Source organism: Nanorana parkeri, unplaced genomic scaffold (genome assembly GCF_000935625.1).
Source record: "Nanorana parkeri isolate BGI_ZX_2015 unplaced genomic scaffold, ASM93562v1 scaffold920, whole genome shotgun sequence".
In the NCBI taxonomy this organism is placed as follows: Eukaryota; Metazoa; Chordata; class Amphibia; order Anura; family Dicroglossidae; genus Nanorana; species Nanorana parkeri.
In genome coordinates this window covers 450,956-472,572 of record NW_017307188.1, presented here as the reverse complement: position 1 = coordinate 472,572, position 21,617 = coordinate 450,956, and the positions used below count along the sequence as shown (strand labels likewise).

At 42.5% G+C, this 21,617-nt stretch overlaps 1 protein-coding gene across 1 annotated transcript in view; it reads right to left on the bottom strand.

Annotated features, from left to right (window-relative positions):
* Positions 1-21,617, bottom strand: part of CACNA1A (calcium voltage-gated channel subunit alpha1 A) — a 217,525-nt gene that overhangs the window by 53,886 nt on the left and 142,022 nt on the right. The window contains exons 27-34 of the mRNA XM_018566115.1: positions 21,278-21,438; positions 19,400-19,537; positions 17,157-17,358; positions 16,194-16,358; positions 15,833-15,943; positions 13,824-13,907; positions 8,741-8,746; positions 666-780 (exon numbers count right to left, since the gene is read on the bottom strand). Coding sequence (XP_018421617.1) covers positions 666-780; positions 8,741-8,746; positions 13,824-13,907; positions 15,833-15,943; positions 16,194-16,358; positions 17,157-17,358; positions 19,400-19,537; positions 21,278-21,438 — 982 coding nt within the window. The remainder of the gene's footprint in view (positions 1-665; positions 781-8,740; positions 8,747-13,823; positions 13,908-15,832; positions 15,944-16,193; positions 16,359-17,156; positions 17,359-19,399; positions 19,538-21,277; positions 21,439-21,617) is intronic.

Here is a 21,617-nt window from a genome sequence, read left to right as displayed (position 1 = left end):
CATTCACAGAACACGCTGGTGGCCAACATGGCCGCCGCACATTCTCAAACAGATTATTATTATGTGTCTGAATACATTTCTCGTATATTCGGACATATAGTAATTCATTAATTTACATGTGGCCCGGGGTCCGTGTTCTGTTGTTTATTTTTACTTTTCTAGATGCACTTACTTGAAAAAAGGGATCAGCATGACAACCGGACACTTTATTATTATAGACTCTATTTTAATTTGACATTTATTGTTTACCTTCTGTTGTTTTATTTGATAAGAATACTTCTATTGTGCCTACAAGTTTAATACCTTTGAATAAAAGTTTTATTTTTATCATACTTTTTAATATGTTTCTTTGCGGCTTAACAAAATAGGAGTCTTGAAATGGTGCGGATATTGGGGGAAATGGGTGTGGTTACGGGGGTGTGGCCACTAAAGGGTGTGGCCACTGAAGGGCGCTGTAAAGCTTTATCGCACAGGGCGCCTAAAGGCCTAAGGCCGGCCCTGGCTCCAAGCTCGCTCCTGTGATAGACATGAGATTGCAGTCCATCACAGGAGTGAGCTTGGAGCGGTATCTACTTTACAACACACACAGGGGCCATGGGGAACACAATTAGCCACCATCCAGAAGGAAGGACAGTCTCAGCACCAATCCAGAGATGATTTGAGGATTTTGGACTGGACGAAGGTCCACAGAAGGATGCGAATAGTATACCCCTGACGCAGGAGTTTAATGAGACGAGCCGCACGGAACAGACGTAAAAAGCTGAGGTTGATAAAGTTATCCTATAAAGCATAAATGGGAGGGGACACAAAGAAGACAGTGAAAACAGGAAGACACATTTTTATTTTTTTCTTTGGATCGAAATAAATAAATAAAATTATTATAAGAAAAGAACAGTTCTGCAAATTCAGCAAACTACCATACTGCCCCTGCGTTTTCCCGCAAACCCCACGTCCTCCTGCAAGAGGTCAAATATATTACAAATTAGGAGTGTATACAGAAAGGACAGAAGAGTGGAAACTCTTGCATCCAGTAAGAAAATTTGTAAGAACTCGTAGTCTTACTAGCAATAATTTTATTTATTTGTTTCATATGTTCTTGTTAAAGAGGACCTGTCACTTTGTACTAGACATAATGCTGCCAAGGAGGAAGGCAGTTGAAGGGAAGACCCTGTGCTTTGTTTTCTCAGTTATAAGGGTTCCATAAAAATTTCAAAGAGCGAAGGTTAAAGTTACCACTGCAGGACTATCTTGTTCACCTACTGCCATGGGAACACTAGGAGATTACATTGGGGGAGATTTAGGAGTGTCAGCCTTTTATGTGGTCATTGGAAACCAGAAGGGAGGGAAAGGGACAGAAATCTGGAAGCCTGTAACAAAATCCAAGAACAAAAATGTAATATATTGCAGTTTACCAGTCCTTAGATGTGGTGGCTGCATTAGTTATCTTTTTTCAGGCTTTCTTTTCCTTTATTGTCACCTGGTGATCCGACTAGTAACACACTTCCTGTTCTAGCTTGACAACGCTCACTCACTGCACTGCACAGCACTGCATCTATGAAATAACAGCGATGTCATCCTAGGACAGGAAGTTTGTTAGGACTATTGAACACCAGCCCTTTTTTAATTTGTATAACAAAGCGGAAAGATATGACTGTGAAGGTTCTCATTCATCCAGGACATGGTATGTCTGTAAAAAATAAACCAAGGCAACTGGACTTGCTGTATTTTTCTTAAAGGTGTTTTGCTGGTCATCCGACTAACTTTCTCAATTCTGAATTTAGAAAACTTGTCGGATGACCAGTGAAACGTCTTCAATAAAGATAGAGCAAGTCCAGCTGTTTCGATTTATTTTTTACAGATAAAGGGGAAAGTTGTTCTGTAGCTCACAGAGCTAAACTGGCAGGTTGATGACACTGCAGACTACCCATGACACAGGACAGTACAGGGTTACTGGCAGGATCATAAAAAAGTATTTGCACTTATTGAACAGGTACAGGAAAGCACTTCCAATGCTTTGTTAAACAGACCAAAAGGGGGCAAGTAAAAGAAGTTTATTGTTTGGGTTTACATACACTGTAATTGCTACAGAACATCAGAATCTAATCACAGATCCAATCCATTCTCAGCATAACCTCCAGCTGTTTCAATGGTAATCTGCATACAAGATGGGGCTACAGCTGAGATGTTCTCCAGTAAAAAGTTCAATTCTTTTTATCAGATAGGCCTTATTCTTTGTGATTTACATTAGCATCCACAAAAAAGCAGAGGGCTACATAACATTTAGGCCAGATCATACCATGGATACTTGGGAGGAAAGGGGTGTCTAGGACATGGCCTCTCCAAACAACCAGTCCCCCTCATACAGGCTGAATGCAGGGCTCTCCTGACCTCACATGGCCCTCAGCTGTGTAATTGGAATTGGTAGAAAGAGTGAAGCTTTTTACAGGAAAATGTATTTGATAGGTCAGGTAACCCATAACCATAACCTTAGATTTAAAAAGACAATAGCACCTTCACAACTGAGGAAAAAGGCAGCATGGTGTCCAGAATATACTTTGTGGCATTATGCCTGTAACTAAGTGACAGGGCCTCTTTAATTGACATAATTATTGAAGCTGACTTCCCATTGAAAAAGAAGGCCCTTGTGTTAAGCCAGGGAAAAGGTGCAGAGCGAAGGCCGCAAGAGGGCCCCATTGCCTCCTTCATCCCAGTGGTTATTTTTGTGAAAGTTTTGGATTTCCATTGAAGAACCAAGAATCAAACCAAATGCACTGTATTTGGAAACAAGCAGGCATTTTACAGTAGGAGTGTACGGCACATGCAGAGCTCAGGTTCCTCCACTCCTCACACCAAATCTGTGCATTACGGTAACTGACAGAGTGGAGACAGGACACAGCACATCATTTATGTGAGCCTTCTACACTCGCACATGGAACGGATCCCCGGAAGAAAAAAAAAAGAGATTCTACTTGTAGAAGCACATTCTCCTTGGCAGTGGTGCTACAAACAAACCCTCTTATAAGCATTTCCAGGCGTTCCTCTTTCTTATTGTACATTACTCTTGAGTGACGAGGGATCCGTTGTATGTAAGTCCCATAAAAAGCAGGTGCTTCTGGGGTCAGTGCAGAACTAATTGGCCATCAACTACAGTGGAAAAAAATCATGCAAATGAATTAAGTATTGCCGGTGGGCCCTCAGTGATTTATTCAAAGTGCATGGGACTGATAGGGAAGCAGTTTGATAACCATCTAACTCGGCTGTTTTATGGAAGGTTAAAGATTGATTGCATCAGAAAGCCATTAGAGTTACTAACTTTGCCACTGGAACATCAGCTGCTTAGAAAAACCTTCACTGCATTTGCTTTGCTATTTCTTAGGAAATTTTTAGAAGAAAGAACTACTGGAAAAATAAAATCCAGCATTGAACAAGCTCAGGCCCCATTCACAACGAGGTGTTTTGTAGCTTTTTTCCCCCAAAGCGCAGCAACGCTCATCAAGAAGAATCCCATTATTTAGAAAATGTGTAGTTTCTCATATCTTGTGAAAATTGTTGTGACATTATCTTTCTTTGACACAAAAAAAAAAGAAGAAGAATCCCATTGATTTCAATGGCCTTGGTTTACTCCTGAGCATCATGTGAACCTCAAAAAAGTACATGAGATTTTTTGGGGGCAGAACCGCTCGTTTTGGTCTCATAGACTTGTGGAGGTGCCTACAAAACTGTTCAAAAACAAATGTTTCGGGTGCCCCCAATTAAACCTCTAGAGGGCCAAAAAACATATGATTCTTCTCCTGTACTACAAGTCAAGCATAAAAGTGCTTTAAAAACATGCATGCAAAATAAAAAGTCTCTAAATCCAGGGATTTAGCAAAGAAGCTATTGCTTCCCGTGCTATCTGCTGTTTTTTTGTTTTTTTTGTATTCTGTTAGCTGCTGCCATCAGAATAACAACAAAAAAACAGCATAGGAATGAATAGCTATTTCAATTTGCAATAGCCAATAGCAACCCTGCTATTGCACCCATCCTCTGCTGCTGTCAATCAGCAGAGGAGGACCTGATGGAGAACTTCAGGTCCACCTCTGCTGATTGACAGAAGTAGTGGGCGGGTGCAATAGCTAGTCTGTTATTGGCTATTGCAAATTGAAATAGCCAATAGGAATCTAGATCAAGCAGAGTAAACCTTTCCGGGAGACAATGTTTTTTCTCCTGGGCGGCCAGGAGCCGCTATCTAATAGCGGGAGACTCCCGGAGGGTCCGGGAGAGTTGGGATGTCTGTAAATCCCCTGGCTACTCTCTCCCTTAGGTGTGAATGGAGTCTATGAGCTTTTATTCCTGCCTATGTCTTCTTTTTGAATGGACTTTGTGGCAGAATAGCAAATTACTATGTAAAATTTTAGTCAGTCATAAATCCAAAGACCTGTTTAGTTTTTGTCCATGTTTGGGACCATGCTAATGTACTTCTGACCACACAAAAACCGTGTAGCCTGAACAAAAAAGCAGACCACCCAAACAGTACAATAATATAGTAAAAGGGAACTGGAGGTGGTGGAGTGTTAAAACGTATTGCAAAGCATGCTGGGCTTTCTAATAAGTGACCCCAGCAATGCCTCTATGCTTTTTTCAGACTGGGGAAGAGTTAAAAGCTCTTTTTGTTAACCTTACAGGTGATTTACCTTCACTTCCTGTCCCACTAACAATATTCTCACTAGGACAGGAAGTGAGAAAAAGATCTCTCCAATAGGGACACGTCAACATTTAACATGTTATGGAGAAGTGTTAGAACCTCCATAAGCTTTTTATTGTGATCTGTGGCCCTATTCGACAGATCAAGCAAAACAAACGACAAACGCACTCAACAATTTGTCACCAGTTGTACAGTAAGGTGCACACGAAATGGGCTTTGAACAGTAGAACAGTAGAAAGGCATCATGGCACACTCACATAACCAGCATGTAAAACAACTTGTCTCACCACTAAGGATAATAACAGAGGTTTGGATACACGTCTTCTGCAGAGGATGTGAAAGCCGCACTGCCGCGCCAAGGCACCTCTTATAGTGCGGTCCTAACTCTAAACTATGAGAGTCTCCATCTTGGAGCACATGGGGGCCATGATGCCTTTCTACTGTTTTCCTATTCGAGAGATGCCCCCCTACTTTCTGTCCCAGTGACAATGTTGTGACACAATTCTGGCGCTGAAGGTTCTTTACTATAAAGCATGCTAGACATTTTAATTAGGGATGCACCGATACCGATACTTGTATCGGTGCCAATACCGACTATTTGGGCGGGTACTCGTAATCGCCCGAATGCTCCGATGCTTACCACCGATACCGGAACATCCTGTCAGAGGAGGAGCTGGTTTCCTTTCCAATCAAGAAGCTGGGCGGTGGGTTATGACACGCCTCCCGGCTTCCTGATTGGCTAGGAAGCAAGCTTTACGTGTTGCTAAGCAGCCTGGCTTCCTAACCAATCAGAATTGACCCGCCTCCTGGCTTCCTGATTAGTCAGGAAGTCAGGTTGCTTAGAAACAAGTGAAGCCAGGAGGTGAGTCATGACGTGTCGCCCGGCTTCCTGATTGGCTAGTGGGCCGGCTTCGTTTGTTGATAAGCAGCCTGGCTTCCTGACCAATCAGGAAGCCAGACAGCAGCTCTCGGCTCGCTCATTGCTCAGGAAGCCAGTGTTCTTTTGCTAGAACACCGGATTTACAGGCAACCAGGAAGCAGGACAACAGGTCACAATCCCCTTGCCAACTTCCTGATAATCAGGGCACAGGGCACTGGTACTCGTATCGGTGAGTACCGGAAAAAAATATCGGTCCTCGTACTCGATACTGGCATAGTGACAAGTACTATGGTCAGAACTTTGGCAAGCTCAATAATTCTTCTGAATTACTACAAAAAGAGGGCAAAAAGTGGGCATTTAAAGCTCACAGAAGTCACAACAATCCTTATGGTATTTAACTGAGGTGCCAAATTGCCAGTTTGGGCCTGGCTTGGAGTTTATGATTTCTCATGTGGCATTCTACCAGCTACGCTTCCACCTGAAACCTACGTGTGTCAGGCAAATTGTGGTAGGGACATTAGCTTCTATGCTTATTCGGGGGTAGGCACTAATGTGAGTGGCTCAGTGTTCTACATTAAATTCTGTATATATGTTGTTGCTATAAGACTGAATAAGGTAAAGAATGGTTCTGGCTAAGTGATAGTTGTGGCCATTGTTAGGAGTACCCCAGAAGCTGCCTGGTGTTTGGCTGGGACAGTGCAACATGCATAGCAAGAGGCAGAGTCAAAATCCTTACAGGGGTGGAAAGGTTCACGCATGCAGAGTTCAGTAATCAGACTGCAAGGGATCTCAAGAGGAAGAGGGGAGGAAAGGAGAGTTCAGAAAAGTTTGTACTGACAGAAAAAAAAGAGGGGCTGAGCTCAAAGGGAAGGTTATTGAAATTGGGGCTGTGGAACCCTCAATAATACACACTGCTATTAAAGTGTGCCCGCTATCCACAAATACAAAGGCAGCCCTTTTGGTTGACTTCTTCATATTTTAAGCCTGAAGGGAATGTATTCTGTAGGAACCTATAATAGAAACCACATTGTCGCTCTTTCCCACTTGATTGGCTGTCTATTGAACCAAGATGGGTTCAAGTGCTGTGCATTGTAATAGATATATTAAAGGATAAAAACAGCTTTCTGATAAACCTTGGGCCCTTTGAAGGGGCAGTGAAATAAACTTGGTAAATCTCATTTATCATCAGTCTTGTTCTGTTTTTGTCTGGATATGCTATTGATAATTCCATTGTGCCAAATGGAACATGTCCTGGTTCTGTTCTTATTTGAACAGAGGTACAATAGACCATTCAATAGCTTGTACAAGTATTACAGTAGACTACAGGTAATACAACTGGTGTACAAATGTGACCATTTTTGTGGCTTGACTTACAGAATCAAATTTGCTAGCATGATGGCATCAAGGCTAACATGCTGGACACTTTAAAATGGTAAAAATACCAGCAAAAAATGGGTAACACAAGGTGCCTACTTTTACCTTTACTAGCCATCAAAGCCTCTTCTGTGATCCCTCCTGATCCTGGGCTCACTTTGTTACTCAGGGCTAAAATTCAGTGGGGGAAATTTACCAAAACTGGGGCGGAGAGTCATTACACGCTGCCCGGCTTCCTGATTGGCCGGGAAGTCGGCTCCATGCTCCCTCGTCACTTGGTGATGAGGGAGCATGGATCCGGCTTCCCAGCTAATCAGGAAGGCAGGCAGCGTATAATAACTTTCTGCCCGGCTTCCTGATTGGTCGGGAAGATGACCAATCAGGAAGCCAGGCAGCGTGTCATTACATGGCGCCCAGCTTTCTGATTGGCCGGGAAGCTGGCTCCATGCTCCCTCATCACCTGGTGACGAGGGTGCATGAAGCCGTCTTTCTGGCCAATCAGGAAGCCAGGGGGGGCGGGTAATGACACGCCGTCTGGCTTCCTCATTGGCCACCTTCCCGACCAATCAGGAAGCCGAGCAGCAAGTTATTATACTCTGCCTGCCTTCTTGATTAGCTGGGAAGCCGGATCCATGCTCCCTCATCACCAAGTGACGAGGGAGAATGGAGCCGACTTCCTGGCCAATCAGGAAGCCGGGCAGCGTGTAATGACTCCCTGATACCGCAAGTTCGGGTATCGGGCTAGGCAAATACTCAATATTGATACCGATACTGGTATCGGTGTATCCCTACTCCTGACCACTGCATTCTGTATACTAGACCATACATTACATACTCCTGACTAAAATGTTCATTGTCTCAGCAGTTGTTAGTGGCTGAGTAGTCCCAATGTTAGGCGTAGTGTAGTGTGGTGAATACATGGAGTTTGCTCAGGTTTGCACAGCAGCTATATGCACTGTATTAATGTCCTCTTCAGAACATCCCAGGTCTTTCACAATTCCATGGCCAATATAGGCAAACTCAGTAAATAGTGAGATGGTGGGTAGGACTTGGCTCCGGGAGGAGAGTCTTAGTACCAAAATTGGAGACATCAAGCAGTTAGTAACAAAGTGAAATCAGGAAAATAAAGAAGAGACATTGATGACTAATAATTGTAACAGCGGCCATCTTGTATTATCTGCTCCTAGGCTTTCATTTGCTTTTTCTCTGGCCTATCATTGCTGACCTGCCTCTAACAGTGCTAGGTGTCTGCTTCAAACTTCAGAATTCTTTCATGACGGGTTTTCTTAAAAGGACAGCAGAGAGCATAGAAGACATTACCCTAACAAACACATACATGGGCACATAATGCTACTGCCTGCTTGGATAACCAATGCCATCCAAAAGGCTGGGAGAGATTTTCTTTTTATTAACGTGTGCCGACTGTTCTAGAATGGCCCAGAGTCACAAAGAAATAGCCCGTGTATGGGCATCTCTAGGACTGAAAATACCAAATATTGAAAACCAAGTGTACAGGTATCCGCAGTCTACACATGGCAAACAGGCTGAGTGATATGCTGAGTGAAGGTTTATGAAGTGTCATTAGTAAGAGCAGACTGACATGTAACTGGTGGAAGCAGTGACATGTTATGTACCGGATACCGGTGTAGTAAGGCTTCAAGGATTAATGCCTGGCATTAGGAAAACACTAGATTCTTGTTTGAGAGACGAGTCAGGAGTGAGGGATGGGGTGGATTGGAGTGCACAGCCTCTGACATGCAGCAGCTAATGTTTATGCATTAGGTCATAAATTACAAACCAACCGGGTTCTGCGATGCAGTTGTAGATGGAGGAGGTTGCGGCAGGAATTTGTGCGTGGGGTTGGGGGTGAGGGTTGTTAGGTATATGGGGGAGGTGGGGTGTAGTTGGCATGAAGTCACAGACCAGTTTCATGGATGGACACATGAGATTCATAGTGCATTTTGATTGGATGAGTTATTTTTTGCCGGGGGCCAAAATATCAGAGGGATAGAGAGAGACATGAAAAAGACAAGACAGAGATAAACTGATCATTATAGGAGAGAAGGAGCCCCACTAAGCACTGTAGCACCCAATAGGAGCACCGGACTCTCTATAGTACCACCCACGCAGAGCACTGCATCACCCTCAAAGAGCAATGCTTCATCCAGTCACAGGGCTGTACCACTCATGTGGAGCATTCAACCTTTCACACCTTCCATCAACCAGTCCAAGCATTGTACCACCTCCACAAACACAACTTTCCTCCATCCACACCACATGCTAAACACAGGCAGGGTGTGTCCTAGCAGAGCACAACATTATCCACATACACATCACATACCACTACAGTACTGCAATATTTACACACACATTTCAGCATAGCAATGCATTGATTTCTGGCACAGCAATGTGGTATTCACCAACACTCCATAATTCATTCATGCGGCGCAGCATTATCTACTGTACATCCATATTCCAGCACAGCACTACATTATCTACATCCATATTCCAGCACAGCATTATCTACATCCATATTCCAGCACAGCACTGCATTATCTACATCCATATTCCAGCACATCACTGCATTATCTACATCCATATTCCAGCACAGCACTGCATTATCTACATCCATATTCCAGCACAGCACTACATTATCTACATCCATATTCCAGCACAGCATTATCTACATCCATATTCCAGCACAGCACTGCATTATCTACATCCATATTCCAGCACAGCACTGCATTATCTACAACCATACGCCAGCACAGCACTGCATTATCTACATCCATACGCCAGCACTGCATTATCTACATCCATACTCCAGCACTGCATTATTCCCCCATACTCCAGCACTGCATTATTCCCCCATACGCCAGCACTGCATTATTCCCCCATACGCCAGCACTGCATTATTCCCCCATACGCCAGCACTGCATTATTCCCCCATACGCCAGCACTGCATTATTCCCCCATACGCCAGCACTGCATTATTCCCCCATACGCCAGCACTGCATTATTCCCCCATACGCCAGCACTGCATTATTCCCCCATACGCCAGCACTGCATTATTCCCCCATACGCCAGCACTGCATTATTCCCCCATACGCCAGCACTGCATTATTCCCCCATACGCCAGCACTGCATTATTCCCCCATACGCCAGCACTGCATTATTCCCCCATACGCCAGCACTGCATTATTCCCCCATACGCCAGCACTGCATTATTCCCCCATACGCCAGCACTGCATTATTCCCCCATACGCCAGCACTGCATTATTCCCCCATACGCCAGCACTGCATTATTCCCCCATACGCCAGCACTGCATTATTCCCCCATACGCCAGCACTGCATTATTCCCCCATACGCCAGCACTGCATTATTCCCCCATACGCCAGCACTGCATTATTCCCCCATACGCCAGCACTGCATTATTCCCCCATACGCCAGCACTGCATTATTCCCCCATACGCCAGCACTGCATTATTCCCCCATACGCCAGCACTGCATTATTCCCCCATACGCCAGCACTGCATTATTCCCCCATACGCCAGCACTGCATTATTCACCCATATTCCAGCACTGCATTATTCACTCATACTCCAGCACTGAATTATTCACCCATATTCCAGCACTGCATTATTCACTCATACTCCAGCACTGAATTATTCACACAGACATTCCAGAAGAGCGCTGCATTAGTTACATATACTCAGCAGAGCACTGCCACATTCACTTATTTATCCAGCAGAGCGCTGCATGATTCACACATCTATCACATAGAGCATGGCACTATTACATACAGTACACATTCTTGAAAATCGCTGCATTAATTACATGTATTTCAGCTCAGGACTGGATTATTCACAGTTTCCAGGAGAACTCTCCACAGATTCCAGCAGAGCACTGCATTATTCACATATATTCCAGCAGAGCACTAAATTGTCTGCGGAAATTATTGGGAACATTGCATTATAGTGGAATACTCCAGCATTGTATACACAGGTTCTACAAAAGTAGGCATAGCAAAAATAAAAAGGGATGTAACCTGCATACTTTCATCTTCACACAAATGATCGTAGCATTCAAACATTGCATTCTTGTAGCATATTATACTGTAATGAGTATTTCCTAATGTACATTGTGACACTTCATTTGTTATGCCAAAACACTGCATTCCATATACATAGCAATACACTACGGGTACACGGCATTCACTCGTCCAGGGTAATTAGCACACCACAAAAAGTTGTCAGTGCATTAGTTTCCAAAACTGATTTCCAGACCTATTATACAGTATATAAACTAGCATGCAGGGCTTTCTTTCCTATTGTATTTTGTTATTGTTGTATATGTTTTGCCAATATGTCTGTGAAAGTTCCCATTGACCCAGGCCGTGGTATAGCTAGTAGAATTGGGTCACATTCAGCTGGAGTTCTGTAATGTTGAAGTTGTTTTACAGCTTATCAAAGCAGCTTCTTCATTTTTAATGAGTGTCAGGAAGATAGGAGAGCATTTGCAGCCACACTGGTAACTCCGTTACCTTAAAAGTAAAGTTCACCTTTCACAAACAAATGATAATTGCACACACATTCATGAAAGAAAAAAAAGATGTATTTTTTGCAATGGACGCTGAAAAGCTTTTCCGTCATGATCACTGGATTGCAGGTGCAATACTCCTGCAGACTCTTCCTCCAGTCCCTGTCTATACTGAGATACGGACTTTCAGTTACAGGGTTGGGGGGGAAGTGTCAATGGACTACAAGTGTGGTCACCATTTGGGGCTGGTGGGTTAGGGATGTGACCATGTTTCATGTTATACCCTAAATATGGGTGTAACATGAAACATGGTATTAAAAGTGAATATAGCCTTTTATCTACTTACCACGGAATGATTTAATGCAGATGTTAACACAATTAACGGTCATCTGATTAAGGTGACATGTGTGGATATAAATGCCAGAGTATGTCCCTGGCAGTCATTAGCAGGCCTGAATTTACCATTAGGCAGAGTAGCCTACAGGCACCCTCCATAGAGGGAAGGTGTGCAGGTACCTACTCTGCCTAATTAACGGTGTTGTGTCAAGATACAACGCCAGCAATAGCAAGGAGTGTGCATTCTGCACAAAATGCACCCTCCTTCTCCAAGACCAGCGGCGCCTACAGGAACCGCTGGCTTCCGCAAACGCAGGAGAAGGATCCTGGTGCTGGGAAAGGCTGCCCTGTAAAACACCTGTCTGATGCGGACAGGCGTTTAGGGCAGCCTTACGCAACGCTGGGGTCCTTCTCTGCATATGTGAAAATCGGCGGGGTCGCTAAACAGATTTTCATTCGTGTCTACGGGCGCCCAAAATGGAAATACGGCCCTGGTGAAGAAGCTACTTGGATGAACAACAAAACGTCTTTAACAGTACAGAACAAGCCCACTTGAATGTGACCAGCTACTGCTAGCTTTACGATTTGCCATACAGTTGCATAAGCAGGTTCATTTGAAATGTTATTTTTCAATGTTGTGTGTATAGGTAAAGTACCTCCGTCTACCATGGCACTGAACAAAATATTACAAGCCACACAATGTACTAAGCACGAAAAACTACTTCAACAAGTGTCTAGCAAAATATATGCAAGTACGACAAAATACAACAGTAGTGAGAGCTCTGCAGTCTGGAAAGGTGAAGGGCAGAAACACGAGGCCAGGTAACTGGTCAGATGTTTACAAAGACAGTGTGCTGTGCTGGACCAATCACTGAAGAGAACACGAGTCCAAATTATCTAAAGAGATATGTTTGCAGGGTTGGAAAGTTCCAAATGGTACAAGAAAGATAAATGAACAGGAGAAATATGAGAAAAGTGTTAAAGGTGAGAGTGTGAGAAGGTTACTAGAGTTGAGGAGAAGAAATGGTAATTTTGGGATTGCATTTGGGTAAAATACCTGAAATCTACCGAGGGAGATATATGAAGCATTCAGGACAGATTGACGACCTGAAATGTATTGACCAAATTCTAAAATATGAGACTGGCCATACACTAGTAAAAAAAGTTGTTTTAGAACGTTCGTTCCATTTTCTAATAGTTTATGAGATCTAATTGTCAATTACTTTTTATCACAAAATCAAATGGTAAATCAAACGAAATTTGAAACGACATTCATAAAGTCTCTGACAGCATTATCGAATTATCGAATGTCCCGAGGAGATTTTTCGTATGAATGTTCGTCCAAAAAAACTCCCAGTGTATGGCTAGCTTAAGACTAAACCTAATACCTAAACTAGTTACTTTGAGAAACCCAGGTGCCTACTTTTTAATAGTAGGGACAAGCTTGGGTTTGGACTAAATCTGTTAAGAACCTGAGCTCCTCCAAACATGGGAATGCCACAGACTATCTCCACATAAGGAGCTTGTGCTGATGTCACTGATCTTTTATGGTCACATGGCCATATTAGGTCAATGTCATTGACCAAATATACCAATGTGGCCATATAAGTTTGATGACATCCTGCATCTGGCCCCTTTGTTTACGTGCATATTGGGCAGCAGCAAAAGGAACTTCCCTCTGTGTTAGGGGGAGTTCCTTCCAAGTTCAAAGGAGCTCAGGTTCAGACCGGACAATCCCTATTGAATAGGTTTTTATTAATCTACACTGATGTGAGTGTAAAATGAATTCAGGTGTAGTGGTAATATAAAAGACAGTTCCGTATAGACATATTTTATGTACACGTCAGCACACCACCGCTCGCTATCATACACACAACTCTCTGAAGAGCAGACATCACTACACAGGGCAGCCACGATAAGCTGCTTGATGACACACACTTATCCCCACAACTGACCCACCAATGCCCTGCGGAGGGAGGACATTCAACCCACCCCTATTTTGCACTTACCCAGAACTCTGTAACTACAATATCTGTAATGCTGCCGAGAACCGTCACAAAATCAAAGACATTCCAAGCGTCGCGAAAATAATTCTAGAACAGACCATAATAAAGCTATTAACATTTAACATATTCACATCGATTGTGTTTGTTTAAAGACTATCCTAGGAGTTCAATGCAAATTCACAATTCAAGTTTGATATACATTCACTAAAGGCTTTAACTGTCCATCTGTATAATCTTTGCTGCACTAATGAATACACCAGCGAGTCTATTTATACATTTATAAAGACACACATTTTTCTAATTTATTTCAATTGTTATTTCAATTATTTTTTTTTTTAAATGTTTGAATCCTGGGTGAAAGTTGTGTGAAAACGTATGGTGTGTTTGCAGGATGCAGGCCTTTCTAGCTGCTTGTACTGTGAAGCAATTCATTCTTAAAGATCACAACAAAGACTCTTAAGTCAGGTTCAGATGGTAAAAAATGTGTGTTTACTTTTACAAAAAGCTGGCAGCCTAGCAAGATTCGGCCTCCACAGACATTAATAAAAAAAAAAAGCTAAGAGTTCAGTGCCTCTATTGTAAGCTTTGAGGATTAATCTCTACACAATGCCTATAGCCACACTAGATGAATGAGGGATAATTTTCAAGTGCTGGTCCAGAATATGTAATTACTTTAGTGTGCATAGTCTGGACACAGGTTCACTTTGAGGACAAGTTGGGTTAAAGAATGTGCTCTATAAAACAGTCTAAAGTAAGAAGGTGAATTTAGATCTACCTGCTGCCAGAAGAACCGAAAAATAACAACGAAATTACTGCCTGTCACCTAGAAGACTCTCCCTTCCAACAGATCCAACACACCCGAGATTGCCTGCTAATTCTGCCCATAGTCTGTAGTCTGTATGCTATTAGGGAGGAAGTAGTGGGGAACCACTGACCCCTAGACCTGACGGGAGAATACACTGGGTGACAGGTTACGTATTTGACAGTCATTTTGTAGATTTAGCTGGCAGTAGGCAAAATGGGTGCAGAGGTAGTTGTATGCAGAATGTATGCTACATTATTATGGAAAGTTCAGTAGGGACGGCATGACATCCACATATTCCTTTTATATTCATCAATCGAGCAGAGTAAACCTTTCCGGGAGAAAATGTGTCTCTCCCGGGCGGCCGGGAGCCGCTATATAATAGCGGGAGACTCCCGGAGCGTCCGGGAGAGTTGGGATGTCTGGTAATGACAGATCAGCATCCCTGGTTACCTGGTAACCAGGAGGCGCTGATCTGTCTCTGCAAGTTGCCGGAGCCAACCGTGAGATGACGGCTGGCTCCACCCAGCTGTCAGTAGCAGGCTGTCGGCCGGCCAATGGCCGGCCGCTCGGCCAGCTTTGGCTTTCACCTATAGCCCGGGAGCTGTACGGGCTATAGTGAATATAGTGAAGGACCCCTTTGGTTCAGCAGAACCGAAGGGGTCCTGGGGCCGAAGCTAGGCGAAGGATCAGCCGAAGCTACGGCTAGATCCTTCTGCAACTTTGTGAATAGACCCCTTAGAGTAAACCTGTGCTAAAGGGAAGATGTAGGCTCCCATTACTGACCTCTCCTTTTGAAACTTATGGTTGTCTGGTGGCCATCCCTTCAGTACCTTTCTTTCTTTCTTCGGCAACTTACTAGGCAACAAGCCAAGGAGGACACTAATAATAGCTTTCTTCTAACAGATTTCTAACATATTTGCTGTTCTGCCAATTTTAAGTATAAATAGACCCCTAATGTTACTGTTCAACCCTAGTAAAGTGTCTGTGGCCCCTACACTGTTTACAGAATAAGGTTTATTAACACTGTAAACACAATAGCCCTTGCTAGGATAAAAACAAGACTTGACACTTCCACCTACAAATCACGTCAAAACCATTGTATTTGGCAAAAAAATAAACAATGCCTATATATCGGGTCCGTAACTCTACTGCACAATGACAGATCCACCAACTGCACAAAATAAGACTGACTGATAGAGAAACTTACCAAAGCCCCAAAAGCCATGATTTTCAGTATACACTCCAGAGAGAAGAGGGAGGTGAAGACAATGTTGAATGTTTTCAGCACTTGTTCATACGTATTGGAATATCCATGAAACTATAAGAAAGACAGGAAAGCAGTCAATATGTGTCCTCTTTTGAAATAAGGAGGATGGTGAATTAGCAAGAAGTCACAGGAGATCTTCAGTTGTGTGGCTCATGAGACTTAAAACCAGCAAAGATCTCCTTTATAGTTATGACTGCAGTGCAGTTCGGGGTACAGCTGTGGCCTTTCCAACCCCTATAACTAAGGAAGCCACGCCACCAAGTTTATCTAACTAAGCCCAATAATCATTAGATTGCCTTACCTTCATCATCAACACGATGGTATTCAGGGCAATCAGCGCCATAATTGTGTACTCAAAAGGGGGCGATACGACAAACTGCCACATTCGATACTGAAAACTTTGCTTGTTTTGTGGCATATGGCGAGTCAGGGGCTTGGCACTTATAGCAAAATCAATGCAGGCTCTCTGTAACATGGGAAAAGAACAAACAGGTGATACATATGGAACACAGAGTAAGAAGATAAATCAATGTAACTCAGAAAACAAATGTAAGAAAATGTATCACATCTTAATGAAGAACTAAGAACTAAAGAGAGGTTGACTAAGAACTATTTGCATTTTGACTATACAAGTGAAAACTTACAGGGCTATTCAGAAAAGGGTGAAGAGTTTGGAAAAGGCCGGAAAAGTGAACAATCTAGGACAACATAGCTGAACTGGAAAGTGAGCTGAACTGGAGAATGTTTCCAAATCCGCTATGTTGTCCTAGATTGTTCACTTCTCCTGCCTTCCCCAAACTCTTCACCCTTCTGTGAATAGCCTCGTTAGTTTTGATTGAACGGAGAACGCTTGGAATTTCCGTCAGTTATTTATTGCTGTCTGTGACCCCACTGAGATTTTTCCCTTACTTCCTTTCCAGGTGAGGGATCTCACAGTAAAAGGAAGTTGGAGGGCAACTTCTTTATAGTGGTTTGGGGCTAATTCTCTTTTATTTTTGTACCATTGAGGTGGGTATGTAATCAGAGCTTCAGCTATTGTACTACATAAACAAAACATTTTTTTATATTAGCAAAGCACCTAGGATAAGCCAGTTAAACATGTAAAATGGCACAAGAGCTCCAATGACGGACTGGAAATATAAATATAAAATATTCTACTATTGAAAACTAAGAAATATTTTAATTATTTTTAGCCCTGCACATAATAAAGAAATACATATATGAACAAAATGCTATATTTGTTCTTTGAAGGTGGTTACATTACCTCGTTTTTCTCCAGGCTGTACTCCTCCATCATTTTGTCCCCTTGTTCCTGGAAAGTGATGATGATCAAGGCTACGAAAATGTTGACAAAGAAAAAAGGGAAGACCACAAAGTAAACGACATAAAAGATGGACATCTCCATGCGGAATCCTGGCCTGGGTCCTTGATCTTCATAGGTGGCATCCACAGAGTGTCTGAGTACACTGCAAGAGGAGAGAGAAGAGCGAGTGTATGAGGTGCTGCCAGTACACAGAGGTACGAGGTCATTTCTGTTTCAAGATTAAAGGGTGACAATGAGGTGAAGTGCAGCCAAGGAACAATATCATCTTTCATCATTTCGATTAGACCAAACTAGAGAAAGATGAAATGTGATTGGTTACTTTGGGTAGCTACACAGCATTTTGCACAATCTTCTAAATGACACCAATTAGATCTTCCTTAAATTCCATCTATTCACCTCTGATCAGACAGGCCTTCCCACTGCATAGCTATTGGTACATTTTGCTAATTTACCAAATATGAAATGTGAAATATAAGAGAGACATTTAAGTTCTGTGCACTGAGCTGAAAGACCCCACGTCTACAATTTGACTCTGGAGAGACATTGTGGGTGAAATCTACTAATGCAGATTTCTTTGCTTTCACTCGATGAACATGTTCACTGGCAGCATTTTGGTGCTAAAAAAGGCAAAAAAAGAAAATAATTCCATAAAAGAGAGAAACTAGTGTATTTTATATTAGACATATGTTAATATTTTCATTAAGAATGAAGCAGTAAGCCACACCCGCCGCTATACTTGCGTGCTATACAGTGATGACATATTGCCAGTGGCAGGAATGTTCCTTTTAGTCATCTCATGTACATATTACAATGTTCCCACACTAAGGGAATTTGTTAAGATAGACACAGTATGAATCAGGCACCCATCCAAAGCAAACATCAGCTGATGTATTTACTAAAGCAATTATAAATGATCACCATCAACTCAATTATGTATTCATCAAAAATCGTTATATCAATTTTAAATACTGTTAGCTTAACTGCCTGAATATATCTTTGTAGTAGCTTCCTATAGCATTATGACTGGGAAGCAGAACTGCAATTCCATCAGGCTCTATTGCTTTAGAAAGTACTGTCAGTCTAAGACTAGGAGCCTGCACATAGGAGGAGAGAGCAGGCTGATGACCTCATCAGTACAGTGATGGTCTTTCATTGCCCACTTAGCAGCCAGGGGGCAGGTGGGTGACCAAGTATTATTACGTAACTGCAGTGGAGACAACTGAGAACACTAACTTGGCTATGCAATATGGCAGGTCTGCCTGCATTACAACATTGACTGCATTAAAGTGTAAGTAAACCCAAAGTAATATATGGTCGCTTCCCTAATGTCAAAATTATTTTTTGGAGCATGCTCATGATCTTAACTACTAGCTGACCAGCCACATTCAGCCTGCACAGAAGGCGGCGGCAGATCAAAGCATCATAGGAAGTGTAGTCCTGTGATATCTACCTAGGTCATCACAAAGGCCACGCACACCTGGCCAGAAGCTGCAAGCCACAGCCATGGAGTTGTGCATGTGCTGAAGAATAGGTATTAAAAAAGTAGGTGAGAGAACTGAATATTAAAAATATTAATAATAACAAATACAGTAAAGCAGATATTAAGCAAGTCTACTAAATTACACTAATCGACTCAAAGGTGGATGGATTTGAACCATGTTTTTAGCTGTTTGCCTTCAACTTTAATGGATTTCAAACATATTTCTTGATTTGTGGCTTCTGTACCACAACATTGACTGGAAATATGTATGGAGCAATTCTTCATATATATTGTATGTTCATGTTCCGAATATTCACATGATCTGATATTCTCTCTTCTAAAAAACATTCAAAGCTGACTACTCATTTTACAATCTAATTGTACTATCAGCTTTACATTGTTCACCAGATTTGTAGTGTGAGGGTCTAACTTATTAGGTATCCTATGAATGGATTATCCATGCCCTTGAACTATACAGAGGTTGGTAAATACCGGAAAATACGAAAATATTTTTCAATCCAATTTATTGCACGTAATTGGCTTTAGACATAGGCAGGTTTGGGTTTCAATGGATTTGTTGCAGCTACTGAAGAAATCAAATATAAATGGAAACTTTTTTACTGTGTGTTTTTGCATATTTTGTATATATCAATTTCTGTGTTCCGCATACAGCAGTATAAAAAAAGAAGATAGGTGCTCTTACTCTGGCCAGCCCTCTCCTGTAGACACAGTGAAAAGGGTGAGCAGTGCCCACAGCACATTGTCATAGTGGAAGGCCCATTTCTTCCATTCCCGCTTTTGTGCCTTCACTTCATTCTTCTCGTATACCAGGTACTCTCCCCTAGAGAGAAACACACGGGGACAATTACACAGGGGAGGCAGGATCGCACGGCATTATAGTTTTAAAAGAAAAAAAGGCAGCTATTAGACTGCTCTTATTTTGGGAATTGATTATTATCATTATCCTACAAGACCCAATCACCAGAGATCTTCAACATAAAACTTCACGGTTTTAAACACAAAGTCTGCAAAGGAAACACCCAGAGCAAGATGTGTTTTTTTTATTATTTAAAAAAACTGTAAAAAATGTTTTTAGTTTATTTTTACTTTCAGTCATTATGTCCATAGCCTCATATCTGATACAATGAAAACTTGTGTTATTAATACAGCAATCATAAATATGACTTTTGCTAAAGCAAGATGCTACCAAGATCATTTAGACATTTATATTTGGGTTGAAGTGCTGTAATGCTCTTTTACCTGTGCCACATGGTAGTCCATTATGACTGCTGCTTTTATACTTATTTGTAATTCCAATCACACTGCCTCTGATTCTTTAAAGGCTATCTTTAAAGGAGAACTATGAGGTGAGTGAAAATCACTCATCCTCATAGTTCGAGCCGATGTGTGACAGTGAAACTGTCACATGAAGGCTCAATAGATCGGGAAGTGAGCGAACACATACCGCCGCTCGCTGACTTCTCGATCATGTCCCTGCAGAGAGCCGTGACTGTCAGTCACTGCTCCCCGCAGGGATTCCCACCCCTCCCCGCTCTGATCCTCAAGCGCTGACTGGAGGAATGGATGGGGGAGGGGCGGGTACAGCTGGCTCTGCCTCTAGATAGGCAGAGCCAGCTGTAACTCACGCAGCTGGGTGGATCTCAACAGCATTGTCGGGATCCGTCCCGGCTGCGGCGGTCTCAGTATACCGTGAGCTGTAGTTCGCTATATACTGAGCTTTGGGTCATGGGAGGATGCTAGCATATGTCCTCCCGTGATCCTTAAGAGAACTATGGGGAAAACACTTACCCCATAGTTCTCTTTTAAAGGAGATCTGAACTATGGAAGATGTGCCCTAGAAGGGCAAGCAGAGGACAAACGACTGGTCACCAGTATTACCTGTGTTCTCCGTGCAGCAGTTTTTTCCCCGCATTACTGATTTACCATGTCTTGTTCAACACTGTGTCTTTATGTAGAGGTGGCCATCTTGGTTGACAACCAAGGCTTTGCTACCATTAAAGGCGCCACTTCCCTCCTGAAGACTGATACTCTGATGACTAGTGGAGGAATATTTAGGCAGCGCTCTAAATTAATAAAGTAAACTGTCTTTCTATACAAAGCTTATAACGCTACAGTGAACCACAAAGACGAACTGGAGAAGCTTATTTCACATATAGCTTAGCATGTCCTCAGATGTATTATCCCATCACATTCAACCTGCTTTCTCATTATCTAACTGATCTTACCATCCCTTATTACTGAGTAGAACATGCTTTACCTTTTGACTGAGTTTGTCATTTGTCACTTTATAAATAGTAGATAATTAGGCCTAATTGTAGATTGAGCCTCAAAAGTTTGGAGTTTCAATGCACCAGTAAGCGTTGCTGATATATATCTTGAAAGTAAGAGAGCAAGAAAGACTACGGAAACAAGATTGTGAACCTCTTGAGTAGGAAATCTCACATATGATTCCAGGGCTTGATACACACTACACATGAAGAGGATTGGAGTCAGGATGAATACAAAGCCACATAGAATCCCAGAACCCAAATATATATAGTACAGCAAAACAGTCCCTCACCTACAGTCTCTCTGAAATTCCTTCGATTCATCTGTGCAGTAGAAAAACTTGCCCTTGAAAAGCTGGACAGCGACCACAGCGAAGATGAACATGAAGAGCATGTAAACTATAAGGATATTGAGGACGTTCTTCAGAGAGTTTACCACACAGTCAAACACAGCCTGCAAGACAAGGGACAATGCAAGACAATGTCACCAATACAGAAGACGGCAAGCATTATGAAGTGTGAGCCAACTGTTGTACCAGTGGCGTAACCAGAGTTATGGGCGCCCGGGGCAGAACATTTTTTTCGCCCCCCCCATATTATATAAACATCCACTAGAACTGTACCCCACACATA